The sequence below is a fragment of the Hyperolius riggenbachi genome, chromosome 11 (assembly GCF_040937935.1).
Source record: "Hyperolius riggenbachi isolate aHypRig1 chromosome 11, aHypRig1.pri, whole genome shotgun sequence".
NCBI lineage: Eukaryota > Metazoa > Chordata > Amphibia > Anura > Hyperoliidae > Hyperolius > Hyperolius riggenbachi.
The window spans coordinates 10,224,365-10,240,450 of NC_090656.1; the positions used below are offsets into that span (position 1 = coordinate 10,224,365).

Genomic DNA, 16,086 nt, shown 5'->3' on the forward strand with positions numbered 1-16,086 from the left:
CGCCGGAAATTGCGGAAACTCCACCCGACTTTAACATTGATTTTCTCAAAAACTATAAGGTCTTTTTGAAAACTGTTTTTTGAACCTTGTTCACGAGATTCAGTTTAATAAACCCTGAAAATTTGCTGTTTCTAGGACATACGGGGGCTTTGCTATTAATTGCTAAACTCGGCCCATTTTTACTGTAATGTAAAATGCAGAAAATCTGCATCTGCCTATTTTCTGCATTTTACATTACAGTAAAAATCTGCTGACTTTAGCGGTTAATAGCAAAGCCCCCGTAAGTCCTAGAAATACCATACCATTTTCAGGGTTTATTAAACAGAACCTTCTGAACAAGATGCAAAAAAAGTTTTCAAAAAGACCTTATAGTTTTTGAGAAAATCAATGCTAAAGTCGGGCGGAATTTCCGCATTGGAATGCGGAAATTAGTAGCGGAAAGCGGAATCGGTAATTGGCAATGGCGGAATGCGGATTTACCGCGAAATCGGAAATGAACATTTCCGACCATCCCTAGAGCTCTGCCGCAATGTGCTGGTGGCTTGCACCTGCGCAGTGGCATGGAGCCGAACTGTCTTGGCGTTTTCCATCGTTTCAACCTCAAGGAAGGATCGGCACCACACAGGGGGGGTAAGTAATTATGCTCTTTTATTGCATCAAGAAGACAGCAATTGCAGTGATGACACTCGCCGACGGCTTATGCAATTTGAAACAGGGCACTGCTGCCCGAAACAGCTTCTGTCATTGCGATTGCTGTCTGTCTGCACAGCACTGTGCCCTGCTGTGTGAATGTTTCACGTTCCCCTTTATTTCCAATGCCGGCTGCCTGTCCTCATTATTATCTGTATCCAACCTGCTCCTGATTGATCCGGTTGTCGATTGGGAGCAGATCGGACATTTAGAAAATAATTGTCAGATAATAATAATAATACAAACATTTGTATAGCGCTTTTCTCCTGTCGGATTCAAAGCGATCAAGAACTGCAGCCACTGGGACGCGCTCAGGAGGCCACCCTGCAGTGTTAGGGAGTATTGCCTTGAACTCCTTACTGAATAGGTACTTGACCTAGCCAGGATTCCAACCCTCGTCTCCCATGTCAAAGTCGGTGCCTTTGTCAGACGAGAAATTGCATTGAGTGTACCCAGCATGATGTCCTACCATATTATTATAGTGTATTGTGCATGGCTGAAGGTGGCCATACATGGTACAATTTTTCAATTAGATAATTTAGTTCGATTATTGCATTAGATCAAATATAAAGATTTTTCCAGCATGTCCGATCATTTTTCCAGAAAAAACGGGATAATCGTTCGAATTTCTTGATCGAAAAAAAAAATATTTTCAACTTTCATTCAATTCGATCATTTAGATCGAATAAACAGAAAAATCGAACGTTTTTATTGTACCGTGTATGGCCACCATTAGAGAGACCTTTCAGGAATCCCCCCCCCCCCCCCCTTAAAAATCCTGAGTTTGCCCCTGTTAGTATAGGTTTTTGGTAACTTTATTAGAAATGTGTTGCAATTCATTAGGGCCCGTTTCCACTCTCGCGGAAACGGCCGCGAATCCGCAGAGTTTCCCCGCAGGCAAATCGCGCGGGGAAACTCTGCCATAGGGGATAACGGCGCCGCCGGCCGAATCGCTTGCAGTAGCGATTCGGCCGGAAACCCCCACAGAATTCGCGGCGGAGGCTGCGATTCCCATAGCCGTGCATGGCACGGCTGATGGGAATCGCCTGCGATCCCGCCCACCCGCTCAGTGCCGGCGTGCGTCTACGAGACGCACGCCGCACTAGTGGAAACGAGCCCTTAGGGACTTTTCATGGTACATAAAGATTACTGTTTTTTGTTGTGCTTTCTTATTATCAGGCGTTGAATTTTAGCGGCCTCATAGACGGGATGGAGAAGGGGTATGTCCGCTGGCTGCTGGTAAATAGTCCTATACTGGTAAGATCCGTTGCCCTTCTTCGGTGTTCTGTTACATTACTAGTGTCTCCAGTGGTTACATGCTGTGTGTTTTATAGCAAGTACAGCCGGATGCCGTCCCTCTGGTTATGGAAGAGTATTTCCATGGGGTGGAGGACCCCCTGAAAATCAGAGATATCTTACTGGATCTATGCGGAGACCTGATATTTGTTGTGCCAACGTTGCGTGTCGCCAACCATCACCGAGGTACGCACAGAGCAGGATCATACACAAGGCAACCTAGGATGGTGCCTGGGGCCTAGTTTGTGTCAGGGGGGCCAAATGCCACTTTCTCTGACCTATCTTATATTACCAAAAAGACTGAGGGGGGGGGAGGGCGTGGGGCGGAGGATGATCTGCCAATGCTACTACCTTATCAAGGGCCCTATTTCAGCTTAATCCATCCTTGAGAAAGCAAGTTCTTTAATCAAAGGGACACGAGCAGTGCATTTTTAAAACACTTTAAACAAACCTGCCCCTAAGGCACATGTGTCGAACTCCAGGCCCGGAGGGCCAGATCCATGCCAGTGTTTAGGATGCACTGAGAATGAGAGGAATGTGTTCTACCTGATGGTCCTCACCTTTCCTGATTCAGACCCATTGAACTGTGTCAAATATGTGTGAGGACCTCGGCCCTCATAGGACCGGTTTGACATCCCTGCCCTAAGGAAAGTTAATTAACCACTTCCCTACCCTGGTCATTTTTCCCCATTCAGCTCAGCTCTGATCACTTTCGCAATAACTTTATCAATAATTGTCACAACTAAATAATCTATATAAAGTTTTTTTTCAGGACAAATTAGCCTTTTTGTGTCTGGTATTTGTTATTAGTAAGTACCTTATTTTCTATGCATTTTAAAAGTAAAATAATAAAAAAAAAGTGGAAAAATACACTATGTATCCACTTTCATTCATTATAGCTTTAATGTAAACAGTTCTATTGTACATTAAACCCACACATTCTATTTGTCTATCCCTCTGGTTTATTTAAACAGTTCATTTGTTTTGATAATGTATTAGATGTAACAATTAAGTAATGTATACAATCTGCTACTGTCTGCTCCTGGAATGTGTATTTTACACTTGTTTACTAATTAACGCTGACATTTAATTCCCTGGTAGTAGGAGAGGGGTTTGCTGTAATTCCTTTTCAACTTTGTAGTAATGTTATCAGGTCAGAGATAAATAAACAGTTTTATCTAAGATTTCGTAGGAAGGAGAGTGCAGAGACTTATTTTCTTGTTATAGGTGGTTAATTGTGTAGTTCCCACAGGTTTTTTGTATGTCCCCAGCCGCGTGATGCATGCCGGTAGATGTAGTTCCCATTGATGTGTTTACATGATGTAACCTCAACAAAGGGGAACTACTTATCCAGCATGCATTACATGGCCAGGGACATATGAAAAAATTGTGGGAACCTGTAATTCTGCATCAAAGGTGATAAAAGATGGAGGCTTCCATATGGATGGATAAGTCACTAAGGGCCCATTCACACTTACAAACGCAAAACGCTAGCGATTAGTGCTAGTGTTTTGTGCCAGGTATTTTTATGCTATTAACACGTAAAAATCACTGCACATTATCAAGTTTTTTGAGCGATCTTGATTGAAATACATTGCAATCGCTCAAAAAAACACTGAAAAATGCTGCATGTAGCTCGTTTTGCGTGTAGCGCTAATCGCAGATCACGGTAGTGAGACCACTGCCAAATAGTTAACATTGCACTAGCTCTTTAAAAAGCGCTAGCGATCGCTGGCGATTCGCTGAATAGCGGTAAAATGCCCGCTAATCACCCAAGTGTGAATGGACCCTAAGAAAGCTTCCTTGCACGACTGTTGTGGTGCAAGTGTCCAGTATATTATACTTTGCATGCAAACTATAGTGGAAGCCAAAGTTCCTCCATAGCATAATAAATGTAGCATTTGTTTTGGATGCAGGGCATGCATTTTCAGCCTAATAGAGGTGGGTGGTGCATGCCTGAGCGATTAACCAGTCAATTGCAGCATGTTTCTAGGGTTGCGCAACCCCCCCCCTTTTCATATTCTTTCACGACTATCAGCTGTTGCTGTGATGGACGGTAGTGATTATCACAAACTGTGCATATGCATCAACATTCCAATTAATAGCAACACCATGTTACTTATTATTTATTTAAATAGCGCCAACATATTCTGCAGCGCTTTACAAAGCACAGTAAGACAACACGGGGAACGTAGGTACAACCAAAAAATGTACAGCAGAGTCTCAAGCAGCACAACTATTGCAACAAAGACAGTAAACATTAGGAGGATGACCCTGCCCTTGCGAGCTTACAATCTAAAGGGTAGTGCGAGGACACACCTTAGTAGGGAGACGTGTGTGTGTGTGTGTGGGGGGGGGGGGGTGAGGCAGTGAGCCTTTGCCTCTAATTACATTCTGAACAGATAAGTAAACAGGGGCTAAAAATGTTATAAGCTGTCTGAAAAGGTGTGTTTTAAAGGAGAACTGTAGTGAGAGGTATAAGGAGGCTGCCGTATTTATTTCCTTTTAAGCAATACCAGTTGCCTGGCTATTCAGCTAATCCTCTGCCTCTAATACTTTCAGCCATAGGCCCTGAACAAGCATGAAGCAGATCAGGTGTTTCTGACAATTTAGACAGATATGACAAGATTAGCTGCATGCTTGTTTCTGGTGTGATTCAGACACTTCTTCAGCCAAAAAGACCAGCAGGGCTGCCAGGCAACTGGTATTGCTTAAAAGGAAATAAATATGACAGCCTCCATATACCTCTCACTACAGTTCTCCTTTAATGGTCCGTTTGAAAATGTCCAGGTTTGGAGCATGGCGTACAGGCTGTGGAAGAGAGTTCCAGACGAGGGGTGATGCTCGTGTAAAGTCTTGTTTGTTCTTACAATATCTCATTATTAGACCATTACCATGCTCTCTTCCTGCACAGATTCCACATACCCCGTCTACATGTATGAATTCCAGCACCGACCCTCCCACTTCAAGGAGTTTAAGCCGGACTTTGTGAAGGCGGACCACGCCGATGAGGTGTTCTTTGTGACGGGGGGACCTTTTCTACAAGACAGCGTCCTGTTTTCAGGTAATGGTTAAACAATAAGTTCAGCATAGCTGAACTTGTAGCCAGTAGGATACCTATAGCTACATTGTCATGTTCTTTATTAATAATATACATTATATACATTTTATACAAGGCAGCTTATAACATAAAGGAAGCTTATTGATAGTAAATAGTAATGTAATTTGGATCTCTGAGGACCCTTATACGTAATACAGATTTTTAGGGATCTAAAACCCTTTAAAGGAAAGGTTCACGCAGGAGCTGTAAAAAATAGAAATCCAAATCCACTTACCTGGGGCTTCCTCCAGCCCGTGGCAGGCAGGAGGTGCCCTCGGCGCCGCTCCGCAGGCTCCCGGTGGTCTCCGGTGGCGATCCCGACCTGGCCAGGCCGGCTGCCAGGTCGGGCTGCTTCTGCGCTCCAAGTTGCGTGTCACTTGTGCGCGCTGACGTCATCGGACGTCCTCCGGGCTGTACTGCGCAGGCCAGGTCGGGATCGCCACCGGAGACCACCGGGAGCCTGCGGAGCGGCGCCGAGGGCACCTCCTGCCTGCCACGGGCTGGAGGAAGCCCCAGGTAAGTGGATTTGGATTTCTATTTTTTACAGCTCCTGCGTGAACCTTCCCTTTAATAAACACTAACACGTCTGTCTTCATTGTTCTTTTCAAAGCCATCCACAGAGTACTATACTGATCTCCCAGTGCCTACACATTTCTGCGTGCGGGGACACAGTTTAAGAGACCTTCTTGTGACTGTATTAATGGGTGGCTTTAAATCGCATAAAGAAAGGCTAACAAAAGAGACAAAGTTTATACAGTACATTGGTTCAAAACTGTAGCAGTCGCTAACTAAACTACTCAGGAATTATTATTATTTATTTATTATTTATTTGTTGTATTTATAAAGCGCCAACATATTACGCAGCGCTGGACAATAAATAGGGATACATACAATATTTAGGGGTGACATACAGCAAAATGACAATACCTGAATACAAGAAAGATCAGATCATGCAGCACAGTATGAGTACAAGGTAATGCTTAGTCACTGGATGGAGCATGGAGATCACGCAGCACAGTATGAGTACAAGGTAATGCTTAGTCACTGGAGGGGAGCATGGAGATCACGCAGCACAGTATGAGTACAAGGTAATGCTTAGTCACTGGAGGGGAGCATGGAGATCACACAGCACAGTATGAGTACAAGGTAATGCTTAGTCAGTCACTGGATGGAGCATGGAGATTAGGCAAGTTAGGTTCACTCAGATGCCTAGCATGGGTTCACAGTAATGGAGGTGCATGATCAGGTTGGACACAAAAGGAGGAGGACCCTGCCCAAAGGCTTACAATCTAAAGGGAGAGGTAGGGACACGAGAGGTAGGAGACCAGAGTTCAGCTGTGGGTTTAGAGCACTTGTGAGGGGTAGTAAGCCAGAGTGAAAAGGTGAGTTTTGAGGGCTTTCTTGAAGATGTTGAAGGAGGGGGCTGCCCTAATGGGTGGAGGTAGGGAGTTCCATAGTGTTGGAGCAGCTCTTGAGAAGTCCTGGAGGCGTGCATGGGACTGGGTGATGCGGGGGCGGTTAGGCGAAGTTCATTGGAAGAGCGGAGCTAGGTGTGCACCTCTGAGTAAGATTGGAAATGTAGGTTGGACACGTTTTGTGGACAGATTTGTAGGTCAGACACAGTATCTTGAATCTGGACTGGATAGGAAGCCAGTGGAGGGATTCAAGGAGGGGATCCGCCATGGTGGAGTGATGGGAGCAGTGGATAATTCTGGCTGATGCATTCATGATGGATTGCAGTGGGGCTGTTTGGGTCATAGGGAGACCAGACAGCAGGGCATTGCAGTAGTCAAGGCGGGAAATTATGAGAGCATGGATGAGGAGTTTGGTGGTGGCAGAGGTCAGGAAAGGGCGAATCTTACAGATGTTACGAAGGTGGAAGTTGCAGGACTTTGTGAGGTTTTGGATGTGGGGAGTGAAGGAGAGTGCGGAGTCCAGGGTGACACCCAGACAGCGGGCTTGAGAGGTAGGGTGAATGGTAGTGTGGTTAACAGTGACATGCACATCTGGGAGGTTTATGGATGTCCGGGGTGGGAAGATCATAAATTCCGTTTTGTCTAGGTTTAGTTTCAGGAACCTAGCGGACATCCAGGAGGAGATGGCTGATAGGCAGGAGGAGACCTTGTCCATGGTAGTGGTGGATATGTCAGGGGTGTGGAGGTAGATCTGGGTGTCATCTGCATACAGATGATAGTTAAAACCCATGGAGGAGATAACCTTGCCAATGGAGGATGTGTATAGGGTGAACAGTAGGGGGCCAAGGACCGAACCTTGTGGGACTCCCACCGAGAGGTGGTTGGGGGTGGATGAGGACTCATTGAAGGCGGTCGTGAAGGAGCGGTTGGAGAGGTAGGATGAAAGCCAGGACAGGGCAAGATCGTGAATGCCCATGGACTGGAGGGACTGGAGGAGTAGGGGATGATCTACTGTGTCAAAAGCTGCTGAAAGGTCAAGAAGGAGGAGAATGGAGTATTTACCTTCAGCTTTAGCTAAGGCAAGGTCATTGACCACTTTGGTGAGAGCAGTTTCGGTTGAGTGGGCAGGCCGAAATCCAGATTGCAGTGGGTCTAGCAGTGAGTTGGCATTGAGGAACTGGGTCAGGCGTTTGTGAACCAGACGCTCAAGGAGTTTTGAGGCAAAGGGGAGGAGGGAGATAGAACGGTAGTTGGAGGGTAGCGAGGGGTCGAGGGAGGGTTTCTTGAGCAGGGGTAGTACAGTGGCCTGCTTGAAGTCTGAGGGGAAGGTGCCTGTGGATAGGGAGAGGTTGAACAGGGTAGTGAGGACAGGGGCCAATTCCGTGAAGTGAGGCTGGAGTAAATCAGAAAGGATGGGATCAAGGGGGGGAAGTAGTGGTATGGGAAGTCTGCAGTAGGTGGATGACTTCCTCAGTGGTAGTAGGAGTGAAGGATGTGAGGGGAGGATAGGGTGGAGGAGGAGCTGGTTGGGAGGGGGTGGGAGGTGAAGATTTGAGATTGGATATTTCCTGGCGGATAGAGACAATTTTGTTGGTGAAGTGGGTGGCTAAATCTGTGGCAGAGAGGGAGGAAACGGAGGGTGGGGGGGTGGGTTTAAGCAGGGAGTTGAAAGTGGCAAAGAGACGCCGGGGGTTGGAAGCTTGTGCTCCGATGAGCTTGGTAAAGTATTCCTGCTTCGCATGAGCAAGGGCAGTGTGGAACTGCAGCAGGTTGGTCTTGTACTGTAGGAAATCCTGGTTAAGTCTAGATTTCCTCCATTTCCGTTCAGTGGCGCGTGTTTCCCTCTGGAGGTTGCGAGTATGGGTAGTGCGCCAGGGCTGGGGGTTAGGGGGTCGGTTGCGGCAAAATATTGGTGGAGCAGCTTTCTCTAGGGCTGATGAGAGAGTTTGGCGATACTGAGCTGCAGCAAGATTAGGACAGGTTAGGGTGGGGAGAGTGGAGGAGAGGGCATGGAGCGGGTCAGCAAGGACGCTAGGGTTGAGCTTGCGTAGGTCTTGCTGCCATCGACCAGGTGGGCGGGCGGGTAGTTTGGAGGTGCCTTCCGTGAGGAGGTTGAAGGTGAGAAGGTGATGGTCTGAGGGTGGAAAGGGTGCGATGTCAAGGTCTGCAATAGCGGTGGATTTAGTGAATATAAGGTCGAGAGTGTGACCTGCAGTGTGAGTGGGGGCGTTGGTGTGTTGTACTAGTCCAAGTGAGTTGGCAATGGTGAGTAGCCGGGTCACAGCGGAGTTCTGGGCTTCATCGATGGGAATATTGAAATCCCCAAGGATGATGGTGGGGAGGTCAGAGGAGAGGATGTGAGGGAGCCAGGAAGCAAGGTCATCAAGAAATTGTGGGGTGGAGCCCGGAGGACGGTATAAGACCGCAACAATGGCAGGGAGGGGGTGGTAGAGGCGGATGGTGTGGGCCTCGAATGATGTGAATTGTAGGGAGGTAGGTGGGGTGAGGATACGGAAGGTGCTGGATGGGGAGAGGAGCAGACCCACCCCTCCCCCGGTCCTGTTGTCTGGTCTGGGGGTGTGACTGAGGTGAAGCCCACCGTAGGAGAGGGCAGCCTCTGCAGCAGAGTCAGAGGGGGTGACCAGTGGCGTAGCTATGAATCTCGGGGCCCCGGTGCGAGTTTTACATTGGGGCCCCCAAAGAACTCTATACGTAACAATTGATACGGCGCAACAAAACCTGCCAAGGTCATCTACAATGTCAGAGGTGCCAGAAGGGGATGGGGAACAGCTTGTTAATGATTACTACCATTCAAAGCATCTATAGAAGTGATCATTACCAACACAGGACCAATAAACAGCTTATACTTTGGTTTAGGAAGGGCCCCATGGGGCCCCTCTGGCCCAACGGCCCCGATGCGGTCGCTACCTCTGCAACCCCTATTGCTACGCCCCTGGGGGTGAGCCATGTCTCAGTGAGTGCGAGGATGGTGAGGTATTTGGAGAGGAAGAGGTCGTGGACTGCTGTAAGTTTATTGCGGACGGATCTGGCATTCCAGAGACCGCAGGGTAGGGGGAGCATGTGTTTGTGGGTGGGATGGATGGAAATAAGGTTGGAGTGAGGATGGGTGTTGAGGTTATTTGTGGGCAGAGGGCTGTGAAGTGTATGAAGCAGGTCAGCAGGGGATGCTTGTCTGGCAGCAGGCTGTGGTCCAGGATTGGGTGATATATCACCAGCTGCAAGTAAGAGTAGGAGGGAGAGAGTAAGCAAATGTGAATGGGATTTAAATGTTTGTGAGGTTTTTGAGCTGCTGGAGGGAGAGAGAGATTTCAGGAGAGCTAACAGTTCATGAGAAGCTGAGTAAGGTGAGAAAAGCAGAGCAGATGAAATGAATATGGAGTGAGGTACACTGGGAGGATGCATATTGCAATGCAACTTGTAGATATTTGCAGACAGGCAGAACATGAGAAAAAGTGCAGTAAACATGGTAATGGTCTCTGATTATAACCAGGAATTTTCCAACCACTAAACAGTTTATATGAGTATGCAGGTAGTGCAAGCAAACCTGTGTAAATGAAGAAGCAGAGTCTACTTGGCTGTGCAACATATGTCCAGCAGTGGCATTTTTAGCAACAGCATTGGAGGCAGATGTGGATGCAGAGTAGTTGTTTCCAGCTGAGTCCTGTGGCTGTTGAATCCTGTTTGAATTCCTGGGTGAATTCTTGGTAAGTTGTGAAGCACTTTGTAATAAATGGCACTTCGGAATTAAATGGCACAAGTGACCTAGGCCACGAGTGACCAAGCTCCAGCACTTAAATAGGTATGATAGCTGCCATGGTGGAATTGGAAGTGATTCTCAATTAGAAATTGGGAAGAACAGTTCAGCTGAGGATGGGTGTGGCTACCAAAAACAGCCCTGCCATAAATAATTGGTGGTCACTGGGCTGGAACACAAAGGATTCACAAATGTAATATGTGAATTTACAAACACTGCTGAACTACTCAAATTTATATTAAACAGTCTTAGTAGCAATGTATGGAGCAATCATACCATAGACGTGCAGATGATTGCAGTCACAGATTGTAAAGTAGACTTTTGCAAGGAATATAAGTAAGCATAAAATAAATAGGGGTAGTCAGTGAGATGCTAATAATCCCAAGTTGATGCAAACTTTATGCAAATTTTAAGAAAATGTATTCTATTTGGAACCAGAGCAGGCCATTTCCATACCACCGCTAATCAGGGATGGTTTTAGTCATGGTGCCGCCCACGAGTAAAATTAACCTAAGGGTCTCCCTGACAGACCCTTTCATGGCCACCAAGATGGCTGTCATCTCCCCAGGTCTCCCCCCAGATTGACTGTGGTCCCCGGAGCCCCTGCAGAGTTTTCGGCAGTGTAGCAACTCGCCTGTCCTAGCTGGTGCGCTCCTCCATTAGTCCCGCCCCTTGCTGGGGCGCCTCTGCTTTGTGATCAGGCGCATTTTTTATGTAATTGTAATATGTCACCGGGTCACTGAGATGATGCGTCTAGTGGGGATGAAGATGGGAGCACATGGAGCGACGGAGCAATGGAGGAGCGCACTGGCCAAGACAGGCGAGTCACTACACTGCTGAAAACTTTACAAAAAGTTTGGGGGAGCTCCTGCGGGGCCCAGCAGCTGATTTGGGGCACTGGGGCAAAAACATTTACACAGGAACCCCAGAGACTGCCATGACTAAAACCTATGCACAGTCTAAGGATCTTATTTTTCTCTCACAGGTCCACACACTGAGGAGGAGAAATCACTCAGCAAAACCGTCATGAAATACTGGGCAAATTTTGCTCGAAACGGGTGAGTAAATCCAAATGATCCAAAGAAAACTCTCCTAGCATAGAAATCTCCACTGACCCAGGAAGCGGAAGCTGTGCAGGCAAGTGAAAGCCACTAGGTGCTGTTCACTTAGGATAATAAATCGGAGGCGGCGGCGGCGGCCTTCATGTTCTGGCATGGCTTCCACTTCTTGCATTTGGGGAGATTTGCGTATTTAGAGAATTTTCTGCTTATACTAGTTACTGAAGAGGACTTTTGCCCTGTTACCCCCCCGCTGTCCTATGTAAGGGCTGTTTTCCACTCAGTGCGTTTTGTGATCTGATCGATTTACGATCAGAGAAAATGGTAGGTACTCACTTTTCTAATGGAAACTTCATGGGGATCTTTCCATTAGTGCTCTGCATTTGCAGCATGATTTTTCCTGATCACATCCATCATGTTTGCTGCATTTTTCATGCAACCTCTCTGGCTACCTACATGGGGGCTCACACGGGAGAGGGGGGGCGGTGTGTTTCTGGCTAGCTGAATGGATTGAGGTGGGGGGGGGGGGGGGAGGGCTCTCTGGCTACCTGCATGGGGGAGGGGGGTATCTCTGGTTACCTACGTGGGGGGTGGGGCTCTCTGGCTGCCTATACTGGGGGGGCATTTTATACTGGAGAGCTGCATCTGGCTACTTAATACTCAGGTCTCTTGTATTGTATGTACCTATGCTGGGGCGTAATTTATACACTCTCACCCTGTGAGCTTTATATGGTAAGATAAGGTGAACTTCACTAAAATTGTTGGCATTGCTCAAGGTCATGAGTATTTATTGGGGGATGATGATGCAGGCTGGGGTTGTGGGACTCCCCACCACTAGTGTCCATCTCCTCATGGTCATGTGCTTCAGTATTACCGGCTGTAGCCCACTGGCTGTGTCAGGGAACAGATCTCTGACGGACCGTGTGAGCTGACGTGCCACCTACAGAGTAGTCATGAACGCCTTGGAGACACGCCTATCAGAGCACTCTTATGCTGGGAATACACGGTTCGTTTTTGCCTTCGTTTAAACCTTCGATTCGTTCGGTAAACGAATTGAGTGTTGAAAACGTATGTGAAAATAGTCATAATCTCATTATAGTTTCGAATAATAGACCCCAAAAACGAACGACTAGTGATCGAACATGTTTGATATTATCTCTCTTTATCCATCTAATCGAGCCATTGGTAGGCTTGATGGCTGTTCAGATCAATTATATATTCGTTTATGCTAGTCCGTCCCTGTAAAAAGGGATTTTCGTTTCGTTTCTTTGCAGCCTTCGATCATTGGAAAAACGAAACCATCAGAATCGGAAAAAAAAACGAAACCGTGGGTGGTGATATTAACCGTATGACTGATTATTTCGGGATCGAAAAGGACAAAAGGCACAATCGAAACGAAGGTTTAAACGAAGGCAAAAACGAACCGTGTATTCCCAGCATAACAGGTCCCTCTGAGGAAGCGTCGCATGTTTGTGCAATGCGTAATGTGTATATGTACTTCTCACTTCCCCTTCCTCTCTTCTGTCTTTTGTCTCTCTCCTTGCTGCCCCCTTCGCTCTCCCTTACTCACTACCAGTGGTGCTCGGATACCCCCAATCATTCGAGTGATCACGAATTCGACTCCGCCCACTTACAAATTGACTCGTGACCACGAGTAGAAAGGGATATCCGGTTTGAGTTCTGTTCTGAGTCGAATAACCGCATGTGGTCACAAATCACGAGTGGCATTTGTGATTAAAAACCCGTCAACTTTAATGGTTAATAGCAATGCCCCCTGACATGCTAGAAACACCAAATTTGCTCGATATGTTAAAAAGAACAGGTGGAACAAGAGGAAAAAAATTTTTTAAAACGATCTTATGGTTTTTGAGAAAATCGATTTTAAAAATTCAAAGGAAAAAATTATACATTTAAATGCGGTAAATATATTAACTGTCATTTACAGCATTTAAATGTATAGTTTTTTCCTTTGAAACGTTAAAATCGATTTTCTCAAAAACTATAAGGTCTTTTTGAAAAAAAATGTTTTCCTCTTGATCCCACTGTTCTACTTAAAGAAGAACTCCAGTGAACATTTTACTGTTGGCAGGTGATGTAGCTGCTGCATGGTTTTTGGCAGTTGGAAACAGCTATTTCCCACAAAAGTTCGAACTTTTCTTGTGGGAGGGGTTACTTGTGGGGAGGGGTTTCACCACAATATCAGTCATACAGCGCCCCTTGATGGTCTGTTTGTGAAAAGGAATATATTTCTCATGTAAAAGGGGGTATCAGCTACTTTTGGTCGGAGTTTCTCTTTAACATATCGGGCAAATTTGGTGTTTCTAGCTTGTCAGGGAGCTTTGCTATTAACCGCTAAAATCCGCGGGTTTTTAATCAGGAATAACGACTAGTGATCACCAGTAACTCGTGATCACGACCTCGTGATGAGCATCCCTGCTCACTACCTACAGCTAAAGGTGGCCACACACAATACAATAACAAAAATCCATATTTATGGCGATTCAATCAAAAGGATCGGTTGTACCAAAAAAAAATTGGTGGCTGTTTTTCTTATCAATTTTTATGCAAATTAAATGGTGTAAATAGATTGCCAATTTCTTGATCTATAGACCCCAGCAATTTTTTTTTCAAAATTGAACACAGATGTGTGGCATATAGGTCAGATTTTTCAAGTGTTGCAGTCAACCAGAAACATTGATTTTAAATCTTGAATTGAAAATAAATTTTTTCAAAATTGGATTGTGTGTGGCTACGATATGTCTTCATTTCTTCTTCTCCTGCCCGCTTCCATAGTCATCCCCTTCACTTTTATTTTTCTTCTACTCTTTTGTTCTTATACCCACTTAATAATTTTCGGGGACGATTTTGCACGGCGGGCAATTTTTTTTTGCGGTATTACATAGGCTGACCAGATGTCTTTTTTTCCCCGGACAGGTCCTCCCAGGTTTTTGAAATGTCTCAGGTTGAAGAGAGCCGAACACAGAGCGAGTCAGAAGAGCCGATTGAAGAGACAGAGAGCCGAACAGCCAAGACTCAGTCCAGTGTTTTCCCCAGAGCCTATCAGCTGGGCAGTAGTGTTGTCCGGATCATGAACGATTCGGATCTTTGATCTTTTTTGTGAGTCGAATCATCCGGATCATTACAATGTACGCAGTGAACGAATGATCCGGATGATTCGACTCACAAAAAAGACCTGGACAACACTACTGCCCAGCTGATAGGCTCTGGGGAAAACACCGGACTGAGTCTTGGCTGTTCGGCTCTCTGTCGCTTCAATCGGCTCTTCTGACTCGCTCTGTGTTTGGCTCTCTTCACCTGAGACATTTCAAAAACCTGGGAGGACCTGTCCGGGGAAAAGAGGACATCTGGTCAGCCTAGTATTACATAACATCATTGAACAAAAATTTGTCAAAATATTTAATAACGCTCCCTACCCACGGTGATTCTTCATTGTTGGATGACCAACATACCCAATTAAGTTGTTGTTGAGGATCACAGTTGTGTAAACGATCATTTTGCGATCTTTTGTTTCCAATGCCACAAACAACGCTTACTGATTCAGCTAGGTGGATCGGGGAAACGATTATTCCTCGGTGGAGATGCCCGATCCATCTGGCTGCATCTGCTGGTGGGTACGTAGCTTAAAGTGGGATAGAGCCGCGACATAACATTCCCAAAATTGTGTTTTCCTACGTTTTATTATTCATACACTTATCCTATTTGCTTATTGTCTGTTTATAAATTACAAGTAGTTGATCTGCTCTGAAAGCTGCCATTGCATTTTATTGCATATCTGCTGTATTTATACATTAAAAGCTCTCTAGTGATCACTTCTCAGCTCTCTTTGCTTCTAGTATGTGTGCAGCTTAGTTTCAGCTGCTTATGTTTACTAATTGTAGCTGACAAAGGAATGCAAACAAAAGATAATATTATCACCACTTCAGATGCAGCAGGAAGCTTTCCACTGAAGAAAATGCTGTGTTAACTGTTTGAATGCTGTTCTGCTACCAGTGTATTTTCTGGTGGTACCTTTTTTGCTGTAAAAGTTTGATACCACTTTAACACAGTCTCTTTTCATCCTCCCCCATAGTGACCCCAATGGTCCCGGCCTGGTCTCCTGGCCACAATACCAGCAGGATGAAGATTACCTGGAGATCAGTCTACAGCAGCAGGCAGCTAAAAAGCTCCGTGCTGACAAGTTCCACTTCTGGACACAAACTCTTCCCAGGAAACTGAAGATTCTGTCGGAGGAGAACTCAAGCAGGGAGGAGCTGTGAGAGAATTCTGTCCAATCATTTTCAGAGACGCTTACACAATAAATAAGTGTGTGTTTTACACAAATAAAAAGAAAAAAACTGATGTAGATTCTACAGTGGATGTTTTCTTGTAGTAGACTGTACACACATGCAGACATACACCGTGCACACACAGACCAACATACCATATGCAGACACTCACGGAGATACTCAAACACACATATGCATCTGCACAAACACATTCTGAGGGGGAGGCACTAGACACCAGGGAAATGTATGGGGGGGGGGGTCACTTGACACTAGGAGAATGTATAGGTGAGCAAGGGGCACCAAAATGCACTTGGAAATTGTATAGGAGAGGGAGGGGGCAACTAGACATTAGGGATATATATAGGGGAGGGAGAAGGTCCACAAGACTCTAGGGAACTATATAGGGAATGTGGGGTGTCCACTAAATAGCAAGGAACTGTATGGGAAAGGGGGAGCCATTAGACAC

General features: G+C 46.0%; 1 protein-coding gene across 1 annotated transcript in view; it reads left to right on the plus strand.

Annotated features, from left to right (window-relative positions):
• Window positions 1-15,693, plus strand: part of LOC137538540 (fatty acyl-CoA hydrolase precursor, medium chain-like) — a 59,663-nt gene extending 43,970 nt beyond the window's left edge. The window contains exons 9-13 of the mRNA XM_068260776.1: window positions 1,870-1,947; window positions 2,025-2,172; window positions 4,901-5,050; window positions 11,262-11,334; window positions 15,425-15,693. Of these exons, the coding sequence (XP_068116877.1) occupies window positions 1,870-1,947; window positions 2,025-2,172; window positions 4,901-5,050; window positions 11,262-11,334; window positions 15,425-15,611 (636 nt within the window). The 3' untranslated portion in view covers window positions 15,612-15,693. The remainder of the gene's footprint in view (window positions 1-1,869; window positions 1,948-2,024; window positions 2,173-4,900; window positions 5,051-11,261; window positions 11,335-15,424) is intronic.
• The last annotated feature ends 393 nt before the right edge of the window (window positions 15,694-16,086 follow it).